We start from the raw sequence: 20,208 nt of genomic DNA on the forward strand, positions 1-20,208 counted from the left end.
GGTAAGAATAGATAGAAATGAAGCAATCCATATTCTGACCAGCGGATTGAAAACATTGCCTTTCTATTCCATAAAGCATTGTCTGATGGTATCAGGGTGATTTTAGGGCTCTGACTCGATTGCCCTAATTCACTATCTACCATGTCCACAGGAGCTGCCAGACAGAATTACAGAATATGAAGAGGCTGAGCTGATCCTTTGCACGCTGCTACACCTAGTATTCCTATTCGAGCCTGATTTGCATTAATATTGCCCCAAGTCTCGAGTTAGGTAGGTAGCGGCTTAGCCTGAGCGGACGCCAAGCGCGAGCACCGTGGGATGGCACACGCACGTGGGAGCGTCCCGCTAGCTGTTGAGCGAGTTGAACAGCTTCTAGAAGCTCAATCTCCAGATCTGCCGTTCCCCTGGCGTGGCGTCATGTCAGATCTTGCGCCGTTTGTGGGGGTGGGTTAGAGGAGATAGGGATCTAATTCTAGGGCTGCTCCCAATATACGTAAACAGCGGACCTTTTCACCTCATTCTCATACATTGCCATGGTCAGCAGGAATTTCGTTTGCGGCGTGCCGGTACTGCCAGTTTTCAAGCATGCAGCGGCTGCAGGCGCCGCAGCCAGCTCAACCTCACCCTTACCCTCAACCTTTGATTACCTAGATACAGTGCCCTCAGCCTCCGAGCCGTCGGTGCCCGCAATACCCTGGTGCGTGTTCTACCGGTCCAGACTACCGTATCTTACCGTATCATCACGCTAATTGCACAGGACCAAACCATCTTCACCACCGGTAAACAGAGCCTGAAGCCCATCGATCAATCAACATAGAAAGTCAGAAACATGACATTATTCCTAGCAACCTTAGCTCGCTTCCTCGAACCAATTCTTCGCGTCCTTCTACGATGGGATACCCAGTTCGATTTACGATTGCTCTCAGCCCTTACATCAATTCCGGCAAAATGCATACCCACTCTTCTAGACTAGAGATGATACTGCTGGCGTTCGCTAACGGGCACACCCAGCCTCTCCCACCAAGCCTCCACGCCCATGTCCTCCCGCCCACTAGATAAACAGTTAGCGACTGAGCGCGCAGAGCGGAGCGGATAGGTAGGGTAGGGTAGCAGGTCATACTCCTCACGCCTGATGACCGTCGGCTCGGTCTGCCCCTCGGCCTCGTCCGGGTTGCGGAAGACGACGTTGTATTTCTGACAGAAAGATCAGCATGCGCTGAAACGAGACGCGGCAGCGGCAGATGCAGATGCAGATGCAGATGCAGATGTATATATATACATACCAGTCCCAACGTCAGATGGATCCCCGCCGGCGCGCGCGGATACTCCTCGCGCGGTTCCCTGCCCTCGATCAGCGCCATGATGTTCTTAACGACTGTCGCGGCCTGCGCGGCGCCGGGTCTCGCGGCCTTGCGGAGCCCCGTGTCGGCGATGTCGCCGACTGCAAAGAGATGCGGGTATTGCTCGTCGAGGAACTGCATGGTCGGGCGGATGCGGATGAAGCCGTTGGACGGGTTAAGGAGGCCAGAGGCGGGAGGCGATGAAGAGGGGAGGCCGGCGAGGAGGTCGTTGTTGGGCGTTTGGCCGGTGGCTAGGATGACGAAATCGTACTGCGAGGGGAGGGCCGTGCCGTCGGTGAGGTGCACGGGGAATGGGGTCGTGGTTGGGAAGCCGGTGGGCGGGACTTTGACGCGCGCGCCTGTGATGAAGCTGGCGGTGGCCGGGGCCGTGGGCCCTTATCTTAGCAGGGTGCTGCTTTGCTTTGCTTGGGCAGGGGGAAGGAGAAAAGGAAGACCTACTTGATTCCCAGCTCGTCGAAGCGCGCCTTGATCAGCTCGTGCAGCTTCGCGTGGTACTGCGGCATGAGATGCGGCCGCGACTGCACGACGGTCACCTCCTTTTCCGGATAGAACTCCTTCAGATCCGTCGCCATCTGGACGCCCACGGCGCCGCCACCGGCGATCAAGATGGACTTTGCGTTCTTGATGGTGGCCTGGTGCTTTTGGAGGTATGCGACCGAGGAGATCTTGTCGTTGTCGCGCATCCCCGCGGGCTCGGAAAGGCGCGTCCCCGTCGCAACGACAAGGTACTCGTACGGGATTTGCCCGGACCCCTGCCACTCGCGATCGAGCTTGACGTGGTGTGGCTGCACGGACAGGACGCGGGCTTGGACGACGGCGTGGCTCGCGGCCGGATCGAAGAGTCTGGTGTAGGGGATGAAGGCCTTGTGCTCATGGCCCGGGATGACGGCGAAGCGAGGCTGGCCGATGTTAGCTGGGTGCTTGGCAGGGGAAAGGGCCAGGATGGTGTCGCACAAAGGCGAAGAGATGGTGGAAGTGGCTGTGCGGTTCGATGATGAGGACGCGGTGGGTATTCGGGACGACTCTGGCGAGCTCCTGCGCAGTTGATTTTCCGACGTAGGAACCGCCGACCACGATAATGTTCTTGAGGACGCTGGCCATGGTCGCGCTCGCACACAAATCACTCTGTCAGCTGGGGTTGAAGCAGTGGAGAGCAGCGTACTCCGTGGCTATATATATACCGTACGTACCGTAGTGGATACAGGCCGGAGTAATCATCATCCACAGTGCCACCTGGTGAGTCAGGTGACCTGGGGCGAGTTGTCGGGAGTCCACTTCCGGCCCGATTATCTTATCTGATGGGCATCACGTAACTACGGAGTACAAGCTGCGGTCGGTACGTAGGGAAGCTTCATCGGGAGAGTTAGCGGCTATGCAGGTAGGTGCATCCTTTGGACGAAGGACGGGATCCCACTCACCAAGCCTGTAGGCAGATATCCAACGCCCACCCCAGAGGCCGTGTACAGGCTCCGGCTGCCGATCCCTTTCTTGAAATACCGGTCTGTGGCCTTCGAGAGGATGAACCGCTCGAAGCGACGTTGAAGCGTTGGCCGCAGCTCGTTTGTCGATACGTAGATGTCTGCTACTTTCGCATTCTGCGAAGAATACAAAACGTAAGTCTTATGTTTGGCAGTGGCTAGGTTTGAATAGGCATGGGTGGAAGGTGGTAACGATGTGACGAACATCTGGTGATTTTTCGATGCTGCCTGTGCAGCCCTCCTCCAGCTGCTGGAATGCAGCCCTGCCCCCCATAATGACGGACATGTACTTGATCTCCATATCTTGGACCAGGATGCGGAGCGCCTCTGTGCAGGCTTCTCGGATTTCGTCTTGCTCAATGGTGCGCATCTTGCCAGCTCAAATAGAACCTGCTTGTTCAGTGGTCACACTAAGGAAAGGTCTGAGATGGTCGAAAGTGAGCAGAAGAAAGGTGGCCGGGAAACGATCGCAGTAGGCGGCAGCTGGGTCAAAGTATGTGGTTGATGAGAGTTGCTGGGAGATGGAAACGGACAGGGGGCGAGGGCGGGCTTATTTACAGCCTTTACAAACACTGAGCCCAGTGGCCAGGCTCTTATCACCTCCGCCATGTCTTGTGCCAGCAATTTCAGTTTCCGACAGTGAGGGACAGAGAACAAAGAAGTTTCGATAAAGGTTCCAAAGGCTGTCGTGATAGGTGAAGAGTTGCGGATGTCCAGTATGGCTGCTGAGACATCTCGTGCAGCCCCCTTTTCGCCCACCTTTTCTAGACGTATAGATGCAAGCAAGGGATTGACAATTGTAATGATTGCACAAGATGATACCTACAAATTCCAACGACAGCAAGGGACATAGATGTTGAATCCTTTAGGTACATGCTAGCTTACGGGAAAGCCAGCGCGGAGACGGGCAAACCCTAAAGTAAGACATGCGACCGAGACAGGGACACAGCGACGAGGATAATGAAAGCGAACCCAAACGAGAGAGCTGTTGAATCCTAGCACGCAAAAATAGCATCTCAAAAGAGGTTAACTCATATCTCCGTCTGCTCATCTTCAGGAAGTCGCGTATCGGAACTGGGGACAAGTGGAGGCAGGGGCGGCCTGTTCTGACTCTGCTGCAGCTCGCCCGCCAGCAGCTTTTTGCGAAGCCGTAGAAGCGGAAATGCCAGTTCTCCTCCAGTGGGCCAGTTTTTGGACCGTGATAACTATTCCAAACCGGCTTAAACTCGGGTTTCAGGTTGTCTCTGATTTCAGCATAAACGTGATCTTCGACATCTTTTACAACACCTGCACCAAGCATGAAGTGTAATAGGTCCCAAGACATGTCGAGAGCGTCCCAGTGTATACATAAGAGAAGGATAACCGACTTTAGCACAAGGAGAAATTAGCTAGGTCATCCCTTCAAGTGAAATACGTACCTCGTATAACCTGGCTGCTCTGAGGGTCTTCACTGGGTAAAGATTTCTCCAGGGCCCTGTGCCTATGCCTCCATTCTCCGTGCCAACTGGAAGACTGGGATCGGTGGAAAGTCTAAAGTCGTCATCTGCAACCGGTCCAAGAGGGATATTTGGCGGCCACCAGAGGATTCGAGATTTTTTATGTAGCCGAAGTATAGAGTATTGGGACCATATGGCGTCAATATGGAAATGATGGACATTCGTCAGGCTAAAAGACCACCACCCCCAGAGGACGTTGGGGACACCAGCTTTGTCCAGCCGGTCTGCTGCGAATGCTGCAGGCGGACAGTCAACAGTCGAACCGGACATGGCAATTCTCGGAGTCAGCTCAGATGTATAGCAAGTAGAGTCTGTGAGATCAAGAAGACTCCTGATTGAACACACTGTCTCATTCTCGAGGGGCGGGACCTTCCTTTGTATCCTCGCCTTTGGGCCAAATGGCCAGGAGGCCTAGAGGGGTTGGTCAGTGGAAAGCTGGGCCGCGACACCCTCGAGCACCACCTCTTTCCTTTTAGAGAATTTCCCCCTATGGCTGAATCATGCTCTTCTATTCGTCCAGGAACACGGTCTCTCGTCATGAGGCCAGTCACGAGTATCACGCGAGTCCCCTCTCCACCGTAGCGCTGACCTTGAGATAAAGAGGGAGTATTTGCGACAATATCAATGGTCGCCGGATTGTCTCCGCTGGGGTGCCCCGCTCCCAGGGCTGCGGTAACCTTTGTCACAGCTCTTCCCTCGATAGGACGCCATTGTCACTCGTAGACAGAATCGTCCCCATGAACACCCACAATTCTGATGGCTGAGCTTGACCCGGGGTTGGAAATCAGAGGCCAAAGAATGAATTAGGGGTCTAGACACCGACGGGTGCCTCAAAGTGCGGATGATAGCACGTCAAGACTTTTTCTTGGCTGTTCTCGACTAGCTCAAGAGAACTATTGCCTCAGGCCAGAGCCATGCCAGACTGGGCGGGAAGAAAGTTGCTCCTTCCCGAGCAGAATACACTAACCCTATCCGACAAACAGGACTTGGCATCTTTCTCTTGCCCCATTAGGTAAGCAGCCCCACTGGCTACCCTGAATGCTATTCCTACTTGTTATCTTCAGCTCTGTGCCCCAAAATAAACTATACTAGCATTTTACATCCCGAGAAGAGATGGCTCTCCCTGGGTGGGGCTTTACTTCTGTTGAGCCAGCTTGGGGTCCTCTATGCCAATATCCCTATCAAGGTGACGGACAAGGGTGCTTACCTTCCGTCCCATTGTCTAGGCAGAACTAGATGATAAGAGGGATAATGTCGGCTGGGGCTAAAGCACTGCAGTGGAGAGCAGCGGACTTCGTGAATAATGATCATTGATATTGATAAGCACTCCATGGGAAATGAAGGCCGCAGCAATAATCATCCGCTCTGGGGTCAGGGTCTGCTTCTGGCCCGATTATCTGATCTGATGCTACACACGTGAGAAAGCCTTACTTTGCACCAATGCATTTGCAAAAAGAAGTGACAGCATAGCAACAAGCACAAGAGACAGAGAAGACATTGGTATACAAAGGAAACGCAAACGGGTGTACCGGGGGAACCTCCCCAAAAAATAGCAATACAGAACGCCGATGAGCAGTACCCAAGATAGAGAAGGAAAAGACAACGGGAACGTGACTGAATGTACAGAAGAACCAAGTAGAGAGAGAAGAAACAGCCATGGTCAACATAACCCAGAAGAAAATGCAAAAGAATGACCAATTCACCAAGCCTAGATGGGATCTGGAGAGCCTTGCTCCAGAATTCTGGGGGCTTTCGAGTGTGTTGCAGAAAGTCACTGATGACATGCGCCATCGCTTCCCGCTGGGCTGCGTTGAACCAGACAACCAAACGCTCCGGCGTCGCGAGACTGGCAGGATCAAGTCCACTGCAAATTCAACATCCTCGGCGTCTTCTTTACGCTTCAACCAGCGCGACTCCAAGCCAGCCGCTAATACTTTGTGAGCCACCACATCTGGGCCCCTGAGGAATGGAAGGCCCTCCAGGCCATCGAACCGAATCAAGTATGGACTTCTCATCCCGGACGGAACGTATGGGAACTTCATCAGAAGGGTTAGCGAATGGGGCGTTTGAACAAACGGCCGGGTCCTACTCACCATTTGGGTGGACCAGATGTTGACCTTAATATTGGTGGTCGTGTAGAGGCCCTGGCCGCTAGAGCCCTTCTTGAAAAACTTCTCTTGGTCCCTCAAGACGTACCCCGCAAGGGCCGCTCTCAACGTTGAGATCGGCTCGGATGCATTGACCAAGATATCAACGTTCTAGCAAGAGGGCAGGTCAGCTTCTATGTTGCAACAGCTACACACGAACAGGAATGGCAGGGACGGGGTGGGGCTAACATCGGTATCCTTCTTGGAGTCTCCGGTGCAGAGCAGTTCAAGCTGCTGGAGTGCAGCCTGGCCGATCACTATGACAACCCGATCCCTGTATTGGACGACACGCCCCCATCACTTGAATGACTTCTTTAGCGGCCTCTCTCACCACATTAGCATTGTAGGTGCACATCTTGATGAACTTGGACAAGGATATCTCGAGTTGGGTTGGAAGGCAATGAGAACAGAAAAGGCGTATTACTACGACTTAGAAGAGAAGCGGCAATAATAAATACTAAGAGTTCTGGAGGTGGGATGAGAGCTGGGAAGAGATGAATTTCAAGGTGGGTGAAGGAAGAGCTTTTGTATGCCCCATGCGCAAACAGTGAGCCTAGCAGCAGAGCGCTGCATGTTCAGCCATCTTCTGGTCCAGCAAGCCAGTCTCCAGTAGGATGCGCTACGGAAGACAAAGAAGTTTTGATGAACGTTCCAGAAGGGCTTCCTGATAGGTGAAGAGCAAGAAGTCTGTGGGAATGTTTCGAACAGTTGCTGAGACATCTCGTGTTGACTGACCTCCTTTTCCTCCACCCTCCTTCTCTAGCTACGGTCAGATGAGCCAGGGGCATTGACATCACACCTAACGAACCGCAGGTGGAAAGCTGTTACAGATGGAAGGACTGCGAAGAGCACAGGATGTTGAATCCTTATACATTGGCTATAAGAAAACGAGTGTCTGGGCCAGGGGAGCTCGAAAAGTAAGACAAGCGACTGAGACGGTGACGAAAGCGACGCAAGCCACGACGGCGAAAACTTTAAACAAAAGAGATGTTGAATCTCACGGCGCGAAGGCTGCTTTTAGACGACGAGGCTGAACCATGTTTTTACCGCTCATGCTCAGGCAGTTGCACCAACTCGTCGAGCTTGATAGGAGGCAAAGGCGGCATGTTCTGGCTCTGCTCCAGTTCCCCGGCTAGCAATCTCTTACGGAGCCGCATGAGAACAAAATTCATATTCTCACTCAGCCGCCCAACGCATGGGCCGCTTAGTTGCCAGGCGTCGAAGAGTGGCCTAAACTCGGGCCTTAGATTGTCTCTGGTCTCGACAAAAATAGGATCCCCGGGCTGATCCACGACACCTTGAGTTATCATGCGACTTAGTCCAAGGTCGGACTGGTTAATGGCAGCCCAGTGGATGCAATAAAGGAGGATCACCGACTGCATGGAAGATAGAAACATTAGGTGGGTTATCTCTAACGGAGAGGAAAATACGTACCTCATACAGCCTGGTCACTCTAAGGCTCTTGACCGGGTAAGAACTGGCGCCTGTTCAGGGGCCTGTGCCCCAGCCTCCGTCTGCCGGCAGCACTAGAGAGGGATCAGTTGATAATATAAAAGTTTCATCCGAGACAAGTCCAAGGGGAAGCTCCGGCAGCCACCAGAGAATTCGGGACTTCCGGTACAGCCGAAGTACTTCATAGCCGCGCCAAAAGGCCTCGAGATGGAAGTGCTGGTCGGCAACAATATAGTGGCGGTTCTGGGCAAAGACGTCTCGTCCCATTATGGAAGTAATGAGGCGGCAACCATCACTGTCTAAGTAAACAGGGTGCTTCTCGTTAGAGAACTTGTCCGGTTGTATCTCCTGGCATTGGGAGTTTGTGCAGAAACGCATGCGATTCGATGCCTGGAGCGCGGTCACCGCGGCCTCGAGCTTATTGTCCTCAATCACAAAGTCAATGTCCTATGGCGGGTTAGTCATTTGGTCAATCAGGTCTTTGGAAATCTGCCAACTTACCTCAGGAAGAACTGGTACCTGCTAGTGATGCCCCATGACCAAAGGCCCCAGAGAACGTGGGAAATTCCGGCTTTGTCAAGTATCTCTGCGGTAAAGGCTGCTGGCGGGCAGCCATTGTTCTGGCTTGACATGTTAAATGAAGAATCACAGAATGTCGTAAATGGCCTTAGTCCGTGCACAAGGAAGTGAACAGCAAGTGCAGTGTCGAAATTCGGGGGGCAACTTACATCCTTTTAAGCCTTGCCTCTGCCTTCCAAATGGAACAAGAATCTTTGATGGATTATTGCCTATCAAGCGAGCCATTGGGTTCAGTGTCCTGGATCAAGTCTGCACTTCCTGGATGAGCGTATCAACGTCTGATACAGTCAAAGAGGGGGAAATTTTCTCCACCCTGCTTTGCCGTGCAAAAGGTGTGAAAAGAGCCTGACTCGAAGGGAAGTGTCTTTGACATCTCTGGGCATAATGGAGACAAGATCTTTCTTTCCAGTTGTGTTTCTTTATTATCTCCTGTCTCTTTCTCCTATCTCCTTTCAAGTCATCCTCAGGCAAGGCTCTGCTCTTTATGCGTTCAGTAGGGTTGGCCATATGAAAGAGTGTTCGCGGATGATGAAATGATCAGAGAGACTATGGTAGTGGACTGAACCACTGGCCCCTGCCTTGTTCTTCAGGCCAAGAGCGTGCCAAGGCAATACAATCACGTGTCCTTTACTCTGTAAGAAGAAAACTAGATCCGCTGACTCAGCACCCCTATCATCAGCAGCCGGAGACCCGCTAGCCCCTTGCGGCCCAGTCTCCCTTGGCGTCCTTCTCCAAAACAGCCTCCCATTGGCTACACACCGCCACCCGGGGCTGAGCCATGCTTGGCGTGCAGGCCAAGGGACCAGGCTGCGGGCGTTGATTTGCGGCTATGTTTAGGGGTCCTTGGCCGCGATCAGGCGCGACTTTTCTTCATCCGACCTCTGTCCTCCCGGTCCGATCTTCCTACCTACGTTAATGTCGTTCCTGCACTAGACACTACTCCCTGTTCTGTGATCTCCCGCCACCTCGATCCTCCATCTCCAACCTAAATCTAGCCTTGCATCTTGCTCGCAGGCATGCGCTGGGGCTTTTCCCAACTCTCCCTGTCCCTGGGTGGGGCCCTGCTCCTGCTGGGCCAGCTCGGGGTCGTTGTAGCGGATATCCCAATTGAGGTGACGAATAAGGGTACCTCCCTCCATCCATCTCCTTCGATATTGAAGCGAAATGTAAATCAAGAAAAGATCATACTGACGCACCCGCAGACTCCCTCAAAGAAGCCGGCAAGACCATCACCGGCCCCATGTGGGAATACTACCTGGCCAACCAGACCGAGGGCATCCCCGGCAAACTGACCGACACCTGGTACGTCGCGGGCGCCATGTTCATGACCATGATCCAGTTCTGGCAGGTCTCCGGCTACAACGAGCACAACTCCGTCGTCTCGCACGACCTGATGTTCCAGGCGGGCCGGAACTACGACTACTTTGATTCCAATTACAGCCAGTGGCTTGTACGTCCCCCCTGCACTATAAAAACGAAGATGAGAAGTTAATCAGTAGCAGGGCAACGACGACCAAATGTTCTGGGGCCTCGCTGCCATCACAGCCTCGGAAACCGGCTTCCCCGAAGTCAGCGGCAAGCCGACCTGGACCTCGCTGGCGCGCGCGGTCTTCACCATGCAGGTCAACCGGTGGGACGAGCGCGCCTGCAACGGCGGCATCACCTGGCAGATCCACCCGTGGCAGGCCGGGTACACGCTGCGCAACTCGATCTCCAATGGCGGGCTGTTCCAGCTGGCGGCGCGGCTGGGCCGCTTCACGAACAACCAGACGTACTTCGACTGGGCCGAGAAGATCTGGGACTGGAGCGCGTCGTCGCCGCTGATCCGGACGAGCGACTGGCGCGTCGCGGACAGCACGTCCGGCTCGAACGACTGCATTGACGCCGGGCTGATGCAGTGGAGCTATAACTACGGGACGTATATCGCCGGCGCGGCGTACATGTACAACGCGACGGGCGACGCGAAGTGGGCAAATCGCACGGAGGGCCTGCTGGACCATTTGCTGGGGTACTTTTTTCCGTCGGATGCGAGCAAGGGGTATAACGGGTTGGTGTTTTCCGACGTCGCTTGCGAGCCGCTGCACACGTGCGACAGGAATATGCTCAACTTCAAGGGCTGGAGCTCGATGTGGATTGCCATGGCCGCGATCCTGGTGCCAGAGCTGCGGGCCAAGGTCACGCCCAAGCTGCAGGGCTCGGCGGCGGCGATCGGGCGCGCCTGTGACGGGTCTGCGGACGGGAAGTCCAACCTCTGCGGCTCGCGGTGGTACCAGGATACGTGGGACGGGATCCAGGGGCTCGAAGTGCAGCAGGCTGCGCTGGGTGGGATCACAGCGAACCTGATGCTGCTGAATGATATTTCGGCCAAGACGATCGACACGAATCCCAACGCCAAGGAGCAGTTTCTCGACACGTACAACGACGACACGCCTGATGCGCTGCCGCATATCTCGACTGGGGACCGGGTGGGGAGTTGGATTCTGACCGTGCTTTGGGGCGGGGGGATTGTTGCGGCGGGTTGGTGGTTGGTGAAGCAGCAGTGATTTGCGCTGGCTATCTGAAAATCTACTGGCTTTTCGAGGATCCTGTTATCTTGTTTTCATTGGTGGTGCATACCTGGATTGGGTCGGAGTATAACTTTCATTCTGAGTGCTTTTTTGAGTTGGCACCGCACCGCACTAAACTAATCAATTTCTTTCTCTCTTTGCTTGAGACATTGATCCTGATCAAGCTCGGGCGCGCTCTCGCTCTCCTCCGAGTCAACGTCGAGCCGTCTAGACCGCGGTGTAAGACAGTGCCTCGAGCGTATTCGAGTCCGGGGGTTTGCACTCAGCCTTCCGAACTCTGAAACAGGACACATCGTATCCAAGTCTAAAGGTCGAGTCGGGAATGCCGCACGCGTCGGGATTCTTCAACCGAGACAATAAGCCAGCTCATCACTTGGTGGGGCAGCGGATACCCGGCCAGCAGCTCTCAGCTTGTACATATACAGCCATGGTATGGTGCACAATGGTACAACACGACAAGACAGCAAGATCAAACTAGGTGCCATAGAAGTCGTGTGTAACGTATGGATCGTCCGTACAATCACGCCGTTCATTCTTCATCCTTACTGTGCTGCTTGAGGGTTATCCCCACCGCGCTAACCCTAACACCCGGGCAAGCTGATTCCAGCCAGCCCTCTAAACAACCCCATAAACAACCCCCAACATATCAACCTCATCCCCCTCCCTCCCCCACGCCCCAACAACGCCCCATCCCTCCTCAGCCTCGTACGTCACACACTCCTTCGTCTCCGTCCCAGCGGCAATCTCATTCCCCTCGCTCGTGGTAACAGCCATATAGAAGATCCGCGTGTGGTCGTTGTACTTCCCCTGGCACAGCTTCGTTGTCGTCCAGGCCTCGCCTTCGGCTAGCGTGAGGCTCTGCGCTGTCCCGCCGGTTCCGCCGTGTGTAATGGAGGTGCCGTTGCTGAGGGTTAGGGTTAGACTGTCGAGGCGTGAGGCGCCGGCGATCGAGATTGAGGCGAGTTTTGGGGTGTCGCTTAGAGAGGAGAGGTCGTTGAACCATGTTCTATCTTGGCTTGTCAGTTTAGTGACCACAAGGATGCAGGTGAGGAGGAGGAGGAATACCCGTGGGGTCCGCCGTAGAGGTTACTCAGTCTGAAGGTGTCGCTCTTCGTCCAGGTAAACTCGCTGGTAATGGGGTTATGGTCTGAGAGGATAGACCCGTTGTTCAGGAACTTGTCGTCCTCGTAGGCCCAGGATGTTGCTTGGAGGGTTAAGGCTGGGCTGCCGCGGTAGCTGCGTTTACCTCGTTAGCACATCCATTCCCAATTCCACATTCCTCGCCTCAAATCGAAAAGGTAAGACGAGAACATACAAGATCTTATCGACCGTCTCACAAGCCTCAGTAGTAGTCGGATTCTCACAAACAACCGCGTCCGTCCCCTCCGTCGGCTGGACTCCCTCAAGCACAATCTCAACCCACGGATTCACCATCCCGTTCTGCGTCTCAAAGACTCGGATGTTCTCGCCCGCCGAGGTATACCGCGCATTCGTGTCGCCGTACACGAGCACCGCGTTGCCGATCGAGTTGGCGGAGATGTAGTCGGCGACCTGCTGGAGGTTCGCACTGCGGGCAGATACATCTTCGTCTTCGGATCTGCATACTGTACATTAGCACTCCATACACCTACAGCAGGGATTACTTCTAGATAAGTGAAAGAAGGCCTACCCCGCATCCGCATGCAAATTATACGCATCAACATAAACCCCATCGTCGAGTCTCACCCGCATCACCGTGAAACCCTTTGGCGTCCAGCAGTCGAACCCACTGGCGTCGGAGCAGGTGTCCCACTTGACGCGCGCATTGTCGATCCAGTCGTAGTTGGAGAGGGTGTTGAGGCCTGAGCCGAAGGGGACGCCGCCGGAGGTTGCGGTGCGGTAGGGATGTGTGTCGGTGGAGTAGAGGGCGGCGTGGTAGTTGAAGTCCTGTGCTTGTTAGTGAGAGATTGGTAGGGATGGGAGGTTTGATGGAAATGGAGGGGAAAGTACCTCCTGGACGTGGATAATGTCGTAGCCGTACTCTGAGAACCGCTCGCCGATGATCTCGGTGTTCTCGGTTTTGTCGCCAGGGACGTCGTTGTTGTTGAGGATGTCAGGGAGGCCGGCGACGTTGAAGGAGAGGATGCTGAAGGATCCTGTTGTTGCGGCCAAGGCTGGGCTGGCGAGGAGAAGGGAAGAGATGGACCTCATTTTGTTTAGTTCTTGCCTTTGATAGCGAAAAGACAAGCTGGCCGGGTAGGCAACGACATATTTATACACAACCATCCAGGAAAAGATGCTCATCTTGTCAACACCTCCGCTGCTAAAGAAGCTAGTCACCGTCTGCAGAATCTCATTTGATTAATTAATATACGCACAGACACGTTTAGCCCTGACGATCATCAATAGGCCGCGGGTTATATTGACTGTTAGCCAGGAACCAGTTACATCAGCCAGAGACAGCACATGATCATTACTTACTACGCACTAAACTAGGTACACGAACATAGTACAATTACATCACAGTCAACAATACAATGAAGAGAAGAATAATTACAACGCCATGATTGAAATCCTCTTTGCACCGGCATTCCCCGTCAGCATCGCCGACCCGCTCGACTGCCGCAGGTGGTTCTCATGCTTCTCTGCCTCCTCCACGTCAAGACTAAACCGTCTTGGTCGCTGCCACATACCCACAGACTCATCGCTCGATGCAGATTGCAACCGCTCAATTGGGAGACCGAACTTCGTCGCGATCTGCTGCACGCGTTCCTGTGCGGTCGCCGCATCGATCGCTGCACTCTGCCCTTCCTTAGCTAGACGCATCTGCGCGTGCTGTAAGAGTTCAAGATGCTGCGTTACAGCTTCCACGGCTCCGTTTTTGCCGTGTTCATCGCTATTCAGGAGCTCAGCGAGTGCAGTTTCATGCAGTGCAGCAGCAGCAAGATAGTTCCCAGATGCGGTGTATAGTCCAGAGAGCAGCTTGTTCATCTCTAGGGTTGCCGGATCGCAGTTGCCCCAGACTTGACGGAGGTTATAGCAGATGTCCTTGCCCAGCTGGATTGCCGAGTTGACATGGCCACGGCAGAAGCGCGTCTCGACAAGGCGGCGGCCGATCCAGACGACTGCGGATAGGGACCAGGTCTTCTGGATCATTCGGGATGTCCAGAGCTCGGTGAGAATGGACTACTTGGTTAGCTTTAGCCATTGGTAGCAATTGACTGGGACATACCTCAAGATTATCAAACATCTCATGCTCGCCCAGCACAGTGATAAGATCGTTGAGCTCCGTAAAGGGCAACTCAGTGAACTGCAGCGGCAACTCCTTCGCTGTCTTCATAATCCCCTGCAGAAGCATCTCTGACTCAACGGCCATTCTCTTTGCGACTCCTTCATCAGTACACTTGTTGACCTGGTATCCGGCCAGATACAAGCACAGCTTGACAGCCGTGAAGATGGTCTCCATTGCTCGCAAGCTATCGGTCAAATGTGCAAAGGAATGGAAGACACCTGTAACGGTCGCCGCATCCTCAAACCTCGAGGCGTTGCACATTTCCTTCACCAGAGCCGTAACTCCTGTCACAATGTCAAATGTGTAGTTTTCATTGAGACTCTCGCGGCGACACATGTTGTAGAAGATTTGGACAACTTCTTTCGAACGCATTGGCCGCGCCACGGACAGCGTATTGCAGAAGTACTGATAGAGTTGGACCTCGGTGTTTCTCGCTGCTTGAGTTTGCTTCTGCTGGTTTTGGAGGCGAAGTAGCTTGTCACCGGCTGCCAGTGTCGGCATGAGGTCGTGGCTCGCAAGGCTCTGCTGGAAGTTGTTGTAGACCTGTCCTTCGTGGGTCAATTCGTCAAGGATCTCCCGTAATGATTGCCTCTTGCCGAAAACCTCCTCGAATGCCGCCACAAAAACTGCTGGTCGGTGTTCATCCAAGGCCTGACGGTGCGTAGCTGGGGTTTCTTGGATAACCTCCTGGCGTAGACTGCTGATCAATGCATTACCTTCGTCGATGTACCCACACTCCAGGTAGATCTCTGCTAACTTGCGGCCCCGCTCCGCCAGCGTCTGCTGGTTCCCAGTGACACGAATGACTTCGTCAGCATGGCCACCTAGAATCTGTGCACCCTGCTGACGCGACGTGGTAGACTCAGCACTAGAGTACATATGACAGATCTCTTGCAGCCACAACAGAGTCGTTGGAGCCGAAAGGCCTTGCTGCTGCTTAGCCAGCGCAAGCTCCTCCATGTACAGCTTACGCGCCTCGGGAGTTGCTTGGCCGTGACGCAAATACAGTTGTGCCATGCGGTGCTTGATGTCAATCGAGAGTGGGTCTTTCATGTCCTTCAAAGCATGGGTGGCTTCAGACTGCGGAACCCAGTCGTGTGTGTTCAAGATCTGCTGGTACAGATGGATCGCATCGCCCGAGTGCTGATCGCTTTCTGCGGACAGCTCTGCAACTAGAAGCGTTGCGTCGCGTGTCCGAGCATGTGTCGGCCCGTACAGCTTGCGACATAGCTGCTGATGTTCAGAGGCTACCTGCAAGCGCTCCGTATCTTTCGCGTTTACAGCAGAGTGATTCAGGAGCGACATGTAAGCAGTGTATGTCTTGGGCAGTAACCCCTCGAGGAGAGCGCGATCGTAGCCATCTTTCTCATCAAAGCGCACCAGCGTTGACCATAGGTGGTGGTACACCTCCAAAGCGGCATCCCAGTTCTTGTTTTGCTCATATAGTGCTACTAGGGCTACAGCAGCACGCACACCCGACGCTGAGATCTTGCCGTCCCTGATGCACGCCTTGTACAGGTGACGGTAGCTGCTCTCGGCTTCTATCCGGCGGTCCAAGCGAAGTGCGAGGTCACCCTCGTAGTAGCGGCAGTCAAGCGTGTGCTTATCTTCCTCACCCAGCCTCGACGCGAAGAACTCACTGACTTGGCGAAGGAGAACCAATGCTTTGTCGAATTGGAATGTACTTTCGTAGAAGTCCACCACGGTCTTGACAACCGTCGTAACAGACTGCACCTCAACCTGCTCAGCCGTTATGGCCGCCTTGAACGCATTGCCATAGACAACACTTGCTGCCGGAACGTCTAGTCGTCGGAAAAGACAGTATGCGTGATTCTGCGCTAAATCCGCCATCATGGGAGCCTCATCCCACGAGAACTTGTCTTTGGACGCAGGGTTCTCAAAGCTAGGCCATGTGTGTTTTAAAACCGCACAAACGATTTCACTTCCCTGTCTCCACTGCCCGTCCTTCATGTGCTGACGTGCTAACTGATGACATAGTCGGAGCAGCGGCATGCGCACACTCGCTTCACCAGTCGTGGCAGACGCGATGCTGTCGATCCATTCAGGAAGCATTTTGTTCTCCTCTACTGAAAGGTTTCCCATGTCGGCCGCATGTCCTTCCGCAGGAATAGCTCCTTCAGTGAGATTTCGTGCCAGAGCTACAGCATCGGGGTTGTACATCTGGTCTGTGGACCTGTAGTATTTCCACAGCTGCATTCCCAGGGCACGATCCATGTCGTATAGTTGCATCTCACGAGCCTCCCGCCTCAACTGCTGCGCACGGCTGGCCATCGACGAAGACCGAACACCCCCCTCTGCCTCCAGATCAGTCGACAGCTGGCGCAGAAGAGCAGCGCCATCGTCATGATGCCCTTGCCGTTCGAGGAACTTTGAGTAATAGAATACAACCTTTGTCTTTCGGTCCCATGGTGCCTTGTGCTCTTTATCGGGACCGCATAGACTTTTCCACAGTTTTGTCAAGACCTCCTCGGCTTTCGCCGGCTGCGAGTTCTCTTCGTACATCTTGGCCAGTGAGAGCGAATATTCCACACGCCGCGGATCCGACGCATCCATCGAACGGACCATAGTCTCGTACTTCGTCTGGGCGAGTTCCAACGCAAGATCATCCGGAGGGGAGATCCAGAAATTATTGGTAAGGTACTCCGCAGATGCCATGGTCTCCGACGAGTACGGGCCATATACTTTGACAGTTTTGTGGTAGAACTGCTTTGAGACTTCATACGCCTTGTCGCGTTGCTTCTCCTTGTCACAAGCCTTAACAAGTCTGTCGAGATATTGTAACCGCTGAGCAAAGCTAATGTCTGATGACTCCCAGCCGTCCAAGGCCATCCCCCGGAGTGCATCTGTCCTGAGACCAACCGCACGGTCCGCCTTTCCAGCGCCTTCAGCAGTAGCAACAAGAAGCTGCTCAAGGTCGTGTGTAATGGCGTCGGTTGGGCCCAGCCGGATACGACTTCGTGTCCATGCATCGTACAGATGATCATTAGCCCACGGCGCCTGAGCCCGGTCTGCCGCACGGGCGCTGATAACGAGACTCTGTAGGACGGCTGGCGAGTCCATACCCAGCACATCCCGTCGTACGGTGACTGCAATCCTGTACAAGGTAGTGATGCTCGAGCGACTGAATTGGGATTCTTGATTGGTAAGCTCCAACTGAGAGAATAGCACGGAGTCAGGAAGGGCCCGCTGGAAAGCCTCCGAGTAAGAAAGCTCGTCATCCACTGCCATGCTGGACGAGAGCATATGCGACATCCAGTAGCGGGCCGTATACTCCAGCAGAATGAATGCGTCGAGGTAGCGGTCTCGCGCGAGGACAGTCATTTTATCCCAAGCCACGGGTATCTCGTCCGTCAGATTACGACGTACCCAGGTCAACGAGCGGATTAGAAGATCATGGTGCGCATCTCCCAGAGTGAAGGTAACAACCTTCTTCATCTGTGCTCTTGCTTGAATGTGCTCACGGACGATAGGATGGCGGAAGGTGACGAAGCCGTCTCGAAGCGTGATCAACCGTCTAAGTGGCTCGAATACGTCCCGCTCGACGTTTCCAGACCACGTCGATAGCTTGTGTTTTTGCGTGTCAACTGACAGCAGCTGCTCGATCTCGTGAGGCCGCAGCGGACGCTCTGCTACCGTAAGCCAGGCAAGAAGGCTATGGGTGCCGGGTCGCTGTAGGTTGGTGCTCCGCAGATGCAGATCGATAAGCCCGCCCAGATTGTTGGGAATCTCATTAACCGCTGCATGCATATCGCTGTATGTGTGCTGAGTTCGCACTTCCTCAACAGCCAGCTGCGCCCATATAAAGCAACCCTGGGAGCGGGCGCCGATTGCATGTATCAAGGGCTGCCGCTGAGACGAACTCAGCCCAGCAAATGCCGGATCGTAAGTGACTAGGTCGCAGATTGAAGCTTTCAGATCGCTTTCTGTGATCGGCGCATCCATTACAACCTGGTGCGTAGTTTTAGTCTCGCGAATCGGGATCTGGTCCTTGCCCAATGGGCGGGTAAAGATAATCAACTTGGAGGGGGTATCGACAACGGTAGCCTGCAAGAGTTCAAGGAAAGCGCCAACACTGCTCGTCGCGTGCTTTATCTGATCCATTCCGTCAACAACAATCATGAAATGCAGATTCGACTGGGCGGCCGTGCGGATCGCGGTCCACAGAAGGCTCTCAACTTGAGGGTCAGTAGCACCTGTCTCGGCCTCTGTCATGGCATCGGTCACCACAGCAATTATAGCGTCCTGAGTCTTGCGGCTCGTTACGCAGCAGTCAAGCATCTGTATCAAAATACCCTTGAGAATGCTAAGGGTCAACGTCGTGATATGTACATCGGAGCGGATTACGATAGGAATGACATTCCAGATGTCGTACTCGGAAGAGACTTGTAGGCGCTCAATTGTCCACTGGGCCAGCGCGCTCTTCCCAGCGCCTGGGTTTCCTCGCACAAGCATCAGGCTCCGCGGGCCAACGGTGAAGGTAGTTAGATGAGATTCGAACCACGAAAACGATCCGCCTGCCAGCGAGTGGGCTTGGCTTTCGAGCAGCATCTGAAGAGGGCGATCCTGAATCTCGAGGAATTGATATACAGTTTCTAGATTGACATGTTGCATCTTGGACTTCACAGCCGTCCAGCTGGCCTTGCGTATTCGGCGCCAATGGCTGGTGAACCGGTTGAAATAGCAGAAGAACCCATGGTTGATAACCTCGTTCATGGACTGCCAATTCTGTGTCCGCATAACCTGCCGGTATTCCACGGAGATGTGAACAACCAATTGTAGTAGGTGTGCGTAAATCTCGGCAACCTCTCGCTGTAAAGCCCTAGACATCTGGAAGTCGTTCTCTTGCTGAAGCAAATATGAAATGCCCAATGTGACTCGACCGAATCGGCTGAAGATAGTATCGATCATTTCGATGTTGTCAATCCCCATCTAACAGTGTCAGCGATGTCTTGTATGGACGCTGCGAACCTACCTCCAACAAAAGCAGTGTAGTTCCCCATATCATCTTCGTCGCATCCTCCGCGCCATCCATGAAGCTCGTAACCGAATCGCGCAACGAGGCCACCGCAAACGCCAAACGCGATGCTCGGCGCAGAGTACTATCCAAGCGGCTGCCATCCGCTGGCATCCGGCGCAACCGCTCCCCGGCTATAGCATCGAAGAACTCATCGACAGTCGGTGATTTCGCTTGAAGTTCATTGGAGGTAAGTCCCAGGCGCCCATGGCATTCCTGGATAACGGTGTCCACCGCGCCCCGCAGAATCGGAAGGGAAGTTGGGCCGCTGTCGACGGCATTAGCCTGCATTGAGGGCATGCTGTTCGACGCGGCATTGTATCCAGACATGCTGTACGGCGATGGTGACTTGGATTTTGGTGCGTCGGCCAGATTCCGACTGACGACTGTGATAGATAGAAATAACGAGGCGCGACAATGTTGTCATGGGCTGCACCTTGACCGGTGTCCGCGAGATCTGACATCACGAGTCTGTTTACCGCAAGTTCATTATTGGGGGAGCCATTGTACCGGACGCCGTGGCTGCGGGGAAGGCTATCTCAGTCAACGGACGCGCAATTGGCATAGTCGTGGTGTCATGGTGAGAGTCTGGTTTGTGGTGGTGTTGATGACATCAACCAGGGAATTTCGCTTCGGAATCTTGGGTGGACGTAGAGGAACGACAATCATTGGAGAACAATAGATCGGAAGCTTGACCCATGGATCTTGACTTAACCGGCGTTTCCGGTGACGAGCTCATGATGCAGGTCGGTCAACAGAAGAACTCGAGATGGAAATGTGCTGAGAAACAGGACAGAATGAAAATATGCATCACGGGGGCCT

At 54.0% G+C, this 20,208-nt stretch overlaps 8 protein-coding genes across 8 annotated transcripts; 1 reads left to right on the forward strand and 7 right to left on the reverse strand.

The window, feature by feature from the left end:
• Positions 1 to 823: 823 nt before the first annotated feature.
• Positions 824 to 2,568, reverse strand: BDW74DRAFT_123630 (NAD(P)/FAD-dependent oxidoreductase). Its single transcript, XM_073722087.1, has 5 exons — positions 2,316 to 2,568; positions 1,800 to 2,260; positions 1,284 to 1,710; positions 1,121 to 1,194; positions 824 to 1,051 (listed from the first exon to the last, which is right to left on the reverse strand). The coding sequence occupies exons 1-5, from the start codon at positions 2,460 to 2,462 to the stop codon at positions 970 to 972; spliced, it is 1,191 nt and encodes a 396-aa protein (XP_073586088.1). The 5' UTR covers positions 2,463 to 2,568; the 3' UTR covers positions 824 to 969.
• BDW74DRAFT_123643 (uncharacterized protein) lies at positions 2,569 to 3,145 on the reverse strand. The gene is made up of 2 exons (XM_073722088.1): positions 2,780 to 3,145; positions 2,569 to 2,710 (listed from the first exon to the last, which is right to left on the reverse strand). The coding sequence occupies exons 1-2, from the start codon at positions 3,044 to 3,046 to the stop codon at positions 2,675 to 2,677; spliced, it is 303 nt and encodes a 100-aa protein (XP_073586089.1). The 5' UTR covers positions 3,047 to 3,145; the 3' UTR covers positions 2,569 to 2,674.
• Positions 3,045 to 5,193, reverse strand: BDW74DRAFT_149032 (uncharacterized protein). Its single transcript, XM_073723829.1, has 3 exons — positions 4,258 to 5,193; positions 3,262 to 4,205; positions 3,045 to 3,203 (listed from the first exon to the last, which is right to left on the reverse strand). Exons 1-2 carry the CDS (start codon positions 4,603 to 4,605, stop codon positions 3,705 to 3,707), a joined length of 849 nt encoding a protein of 282 aa, XP_073586090.1. The 5' UTR covers positions 4,606 to 5,193; the 3' UTR covers positions 3,045 to 3,203; positions 3,262 to 3,704.
• A 420-nt stretch (positions 5,194 to 5,613) lies between these two features.
• BDW74DRAFT_123665 (uncharacterized protein) lies at positions 5,614 to 6,547 on the reverse strand. Its single transcript, XM_073722090.1, has 2 exons — positions 6,429 to 6,547; positions 5,614 to 6,371 (listed from the first exon to the last, which is right to left on the reverse strand). Exons 1-2 carry the CDS (start codon positions 6,429 to 6,431, stop codon positions 5,763 to 5,765), a joined length of 612 nt encoding a protein of 203 aa, XP_073586091.1. The 5' UTR covers positions 6,432 to 6,547; the 3' UTR covers positions 5,614 to 5,762.
• A 1,293-nt stretch (positions 6,548 to 7,840) lies between these two features.
• Positions 7,841 to 8,507, reverse strand: BDW74DRAFT_123661 (uncharacterized protein). Its single transcript, XM_073722089.1, has 3 exons — positions 8,436 to 8,507; positions 7,917 to 8,381; positions 7,841 to 7,858 (listed from the first exon to the last, which is right to left on the reverse strand). Exon 2 carries the CDS (start codon positions 8,310 to 8,312, stop codon positions 7,971 to 7,973), a length of 342 nt encoding a protein of 113 aa, XP_073586092.1. The 5' UTR covers positions 8,313 to 8,381; positions 8,436 to 8,507; the 3' UTR covers positions 7,841 to 7,858; positions 7,917 to 7,970.
• A 922-nt stretch (positions 8,508 to 9,429) lies between these two features.
• BDW74DRAFT_149035 (glycoside hydrolase family 76 protein) lies at positions 9,430 to 11,678 on the forward strand. Its single transcript, XM_073723830.1, has 3 exons — positions 9,430 to 9,638; positions 9,716 to 9,963; positions 10,016 to 11,678. Exons 1-3 carry the CDS (start codon positions 9,530 to 9,532, stop codon positions 11,054 to 11,056), a joined length of 1,398 nt encoding a protein of 465 aa, XP_073586093.1. The 5' UTR covers positions 9,430 to 9,529; the 3' UTR covers positions 11,057 to 11,678.
• Positions 11,679 to 11,695: 17 nt separating this feature from the next.
• On the reverse strand, positions 11,696 to 13,270 carry BDW74DRAFT_176138 (endonuclease/exonuclease/phosphatase family protein; the record flags this gene model as incomplete). Its single annotated transcript, XM_073728528.1, has 5 exons — positions 11,696 to 12,086; positions 12,146 to 12,316; positions 12,396 to 12,677; positions 12,750 to 13,006; positions 13,070 to 13,270. 5 exons carry the CDS (start codon positions 13,268 to 13,270, stop codon positions 11,696 to 11,698), a joined length of 1,302 nt encoding a protein of 433 aa, XP_073586094.1.
• Positions 13,271 to 13,612: 342 nt separating this feature from the next.
• On the reverse strand, positions 13,613 to 19,716 carry BDW74DRAFT_176139 (tetratricopeptide repeat protein; the record flags this gene model as incomplete). Its single annotated transcript, XM_073728529.1, has 3 exons — positions 13,613 to 14,245; positions 14,292 to 19,301; positions 19,345 to 19,716. 3 exons carry the CDS (start codon positions 19,714 to 19,716, stop codon positions 13,613 to 13,615), a joined length of 6,015 nt encoding a protein of 2,004 aa, XP_073586095.1.
• Between the last annotated feature and the right edge of the window lie 492 nt (positions 19,717 to 20,208).

Source organism: Aspergillus multicolor, assembly GCF_047715735.1.
Source record: "Aspergillus multicolor strain CBS 133.54 unplaced genomic scaffold BDW74scaffold_6, whole genome shotgun sequence".
NCBI lineage: Eukaryota > Fungi > Ascomycota > Eurotiomycetes > Eurotiales > Aspergillaceae > Aspergillus > Aspergillus multicolor.

Excerpts from the sequence above, each read along its gene's own strand:
- BDW74DRAFT_123630 (XM_073722087.1), bottom strand. The coding sequence starts at position 2,462 with ATGGCCAGCGTCCTCAAGAACATTATCGTGGTCGGCGGTTCCTACGTC. Across the intron at positions 2,261-2,315 it reads TCCACCATCTCTTCGCCTTT|CCTCGCTTCGCCGTCATCCC; the intron begins GTGCGACACCAT and ends AACATCGGCCAG. Across the intron at positions 1,711-1,799 it reads TTCGACGAGCTGGGAATCAA|CTTCATCACAGGCGCGCGCG; the intron begins GTAGGTCTTCCT and ends GGCCACCGCCAG.
- BDW74DRAFT_123643 (XM_073722088.1), bottom strand. The coding sequence starts at position 3,046 with ATGTTCGTCACATCGTTACCACCTTCCACCCATGCCTATTCAAACCTA. Across the intron at positions 2,711-2,779 it reads GATATCTGCCTACAGGCTTG|CTTCCCTACGTACCGACCGC; the intron begins GTGAGTGGGATC and ends CTCCCGATGAAG.
- BDW74DRAFT_149032 (XM_073723829.1), bottom strand. The coding sequence starts at position 4,605 with ATGTCCGGTTCGACTGTTGACTGTCCGCCTGCAGCATTCGCAGCAGAC. Across the intron at positions 4,206-4,257 it reads GAGCAGCCAGGTTATACGAG|TCGGTTATCCTTCTCTTATG; the intron begins GTACGTATTTCA and ends CTTGTGCTAAAG.
- BDW74DRAFT_123661 (XM_073722089.1), bottom strand. The coding sequence starts at position 8,312 with ATGCGTTTCTGCACAAACTCCCAATGCCAGGAGATACAACCGGACAAG.
- BDW74DRAFT_149035 (XM_073723830.1), top strand. The coding sequence starts at position 9,530 with ATGCGCTGGGGCTTTTCCCAACTCTCCCTGTCCCTGGGTGGGGCCCTG. Across the intron at positions 9,639-9,715 it reads AATTGAGGTGACGAATAAGG|ACTCCCTCAAAGAAGCCGGC; the intron begins GTACCTCCCTCC and ends ACGCACCCGCAG. Across the intron at positions 9,964-10,015 it reads CCAATTACAGCCAGTGGCTT|GGCAACGACGACCAAATGTT; the intron begins GTACGTCCCCCC and ends AATCAGTAGCAG.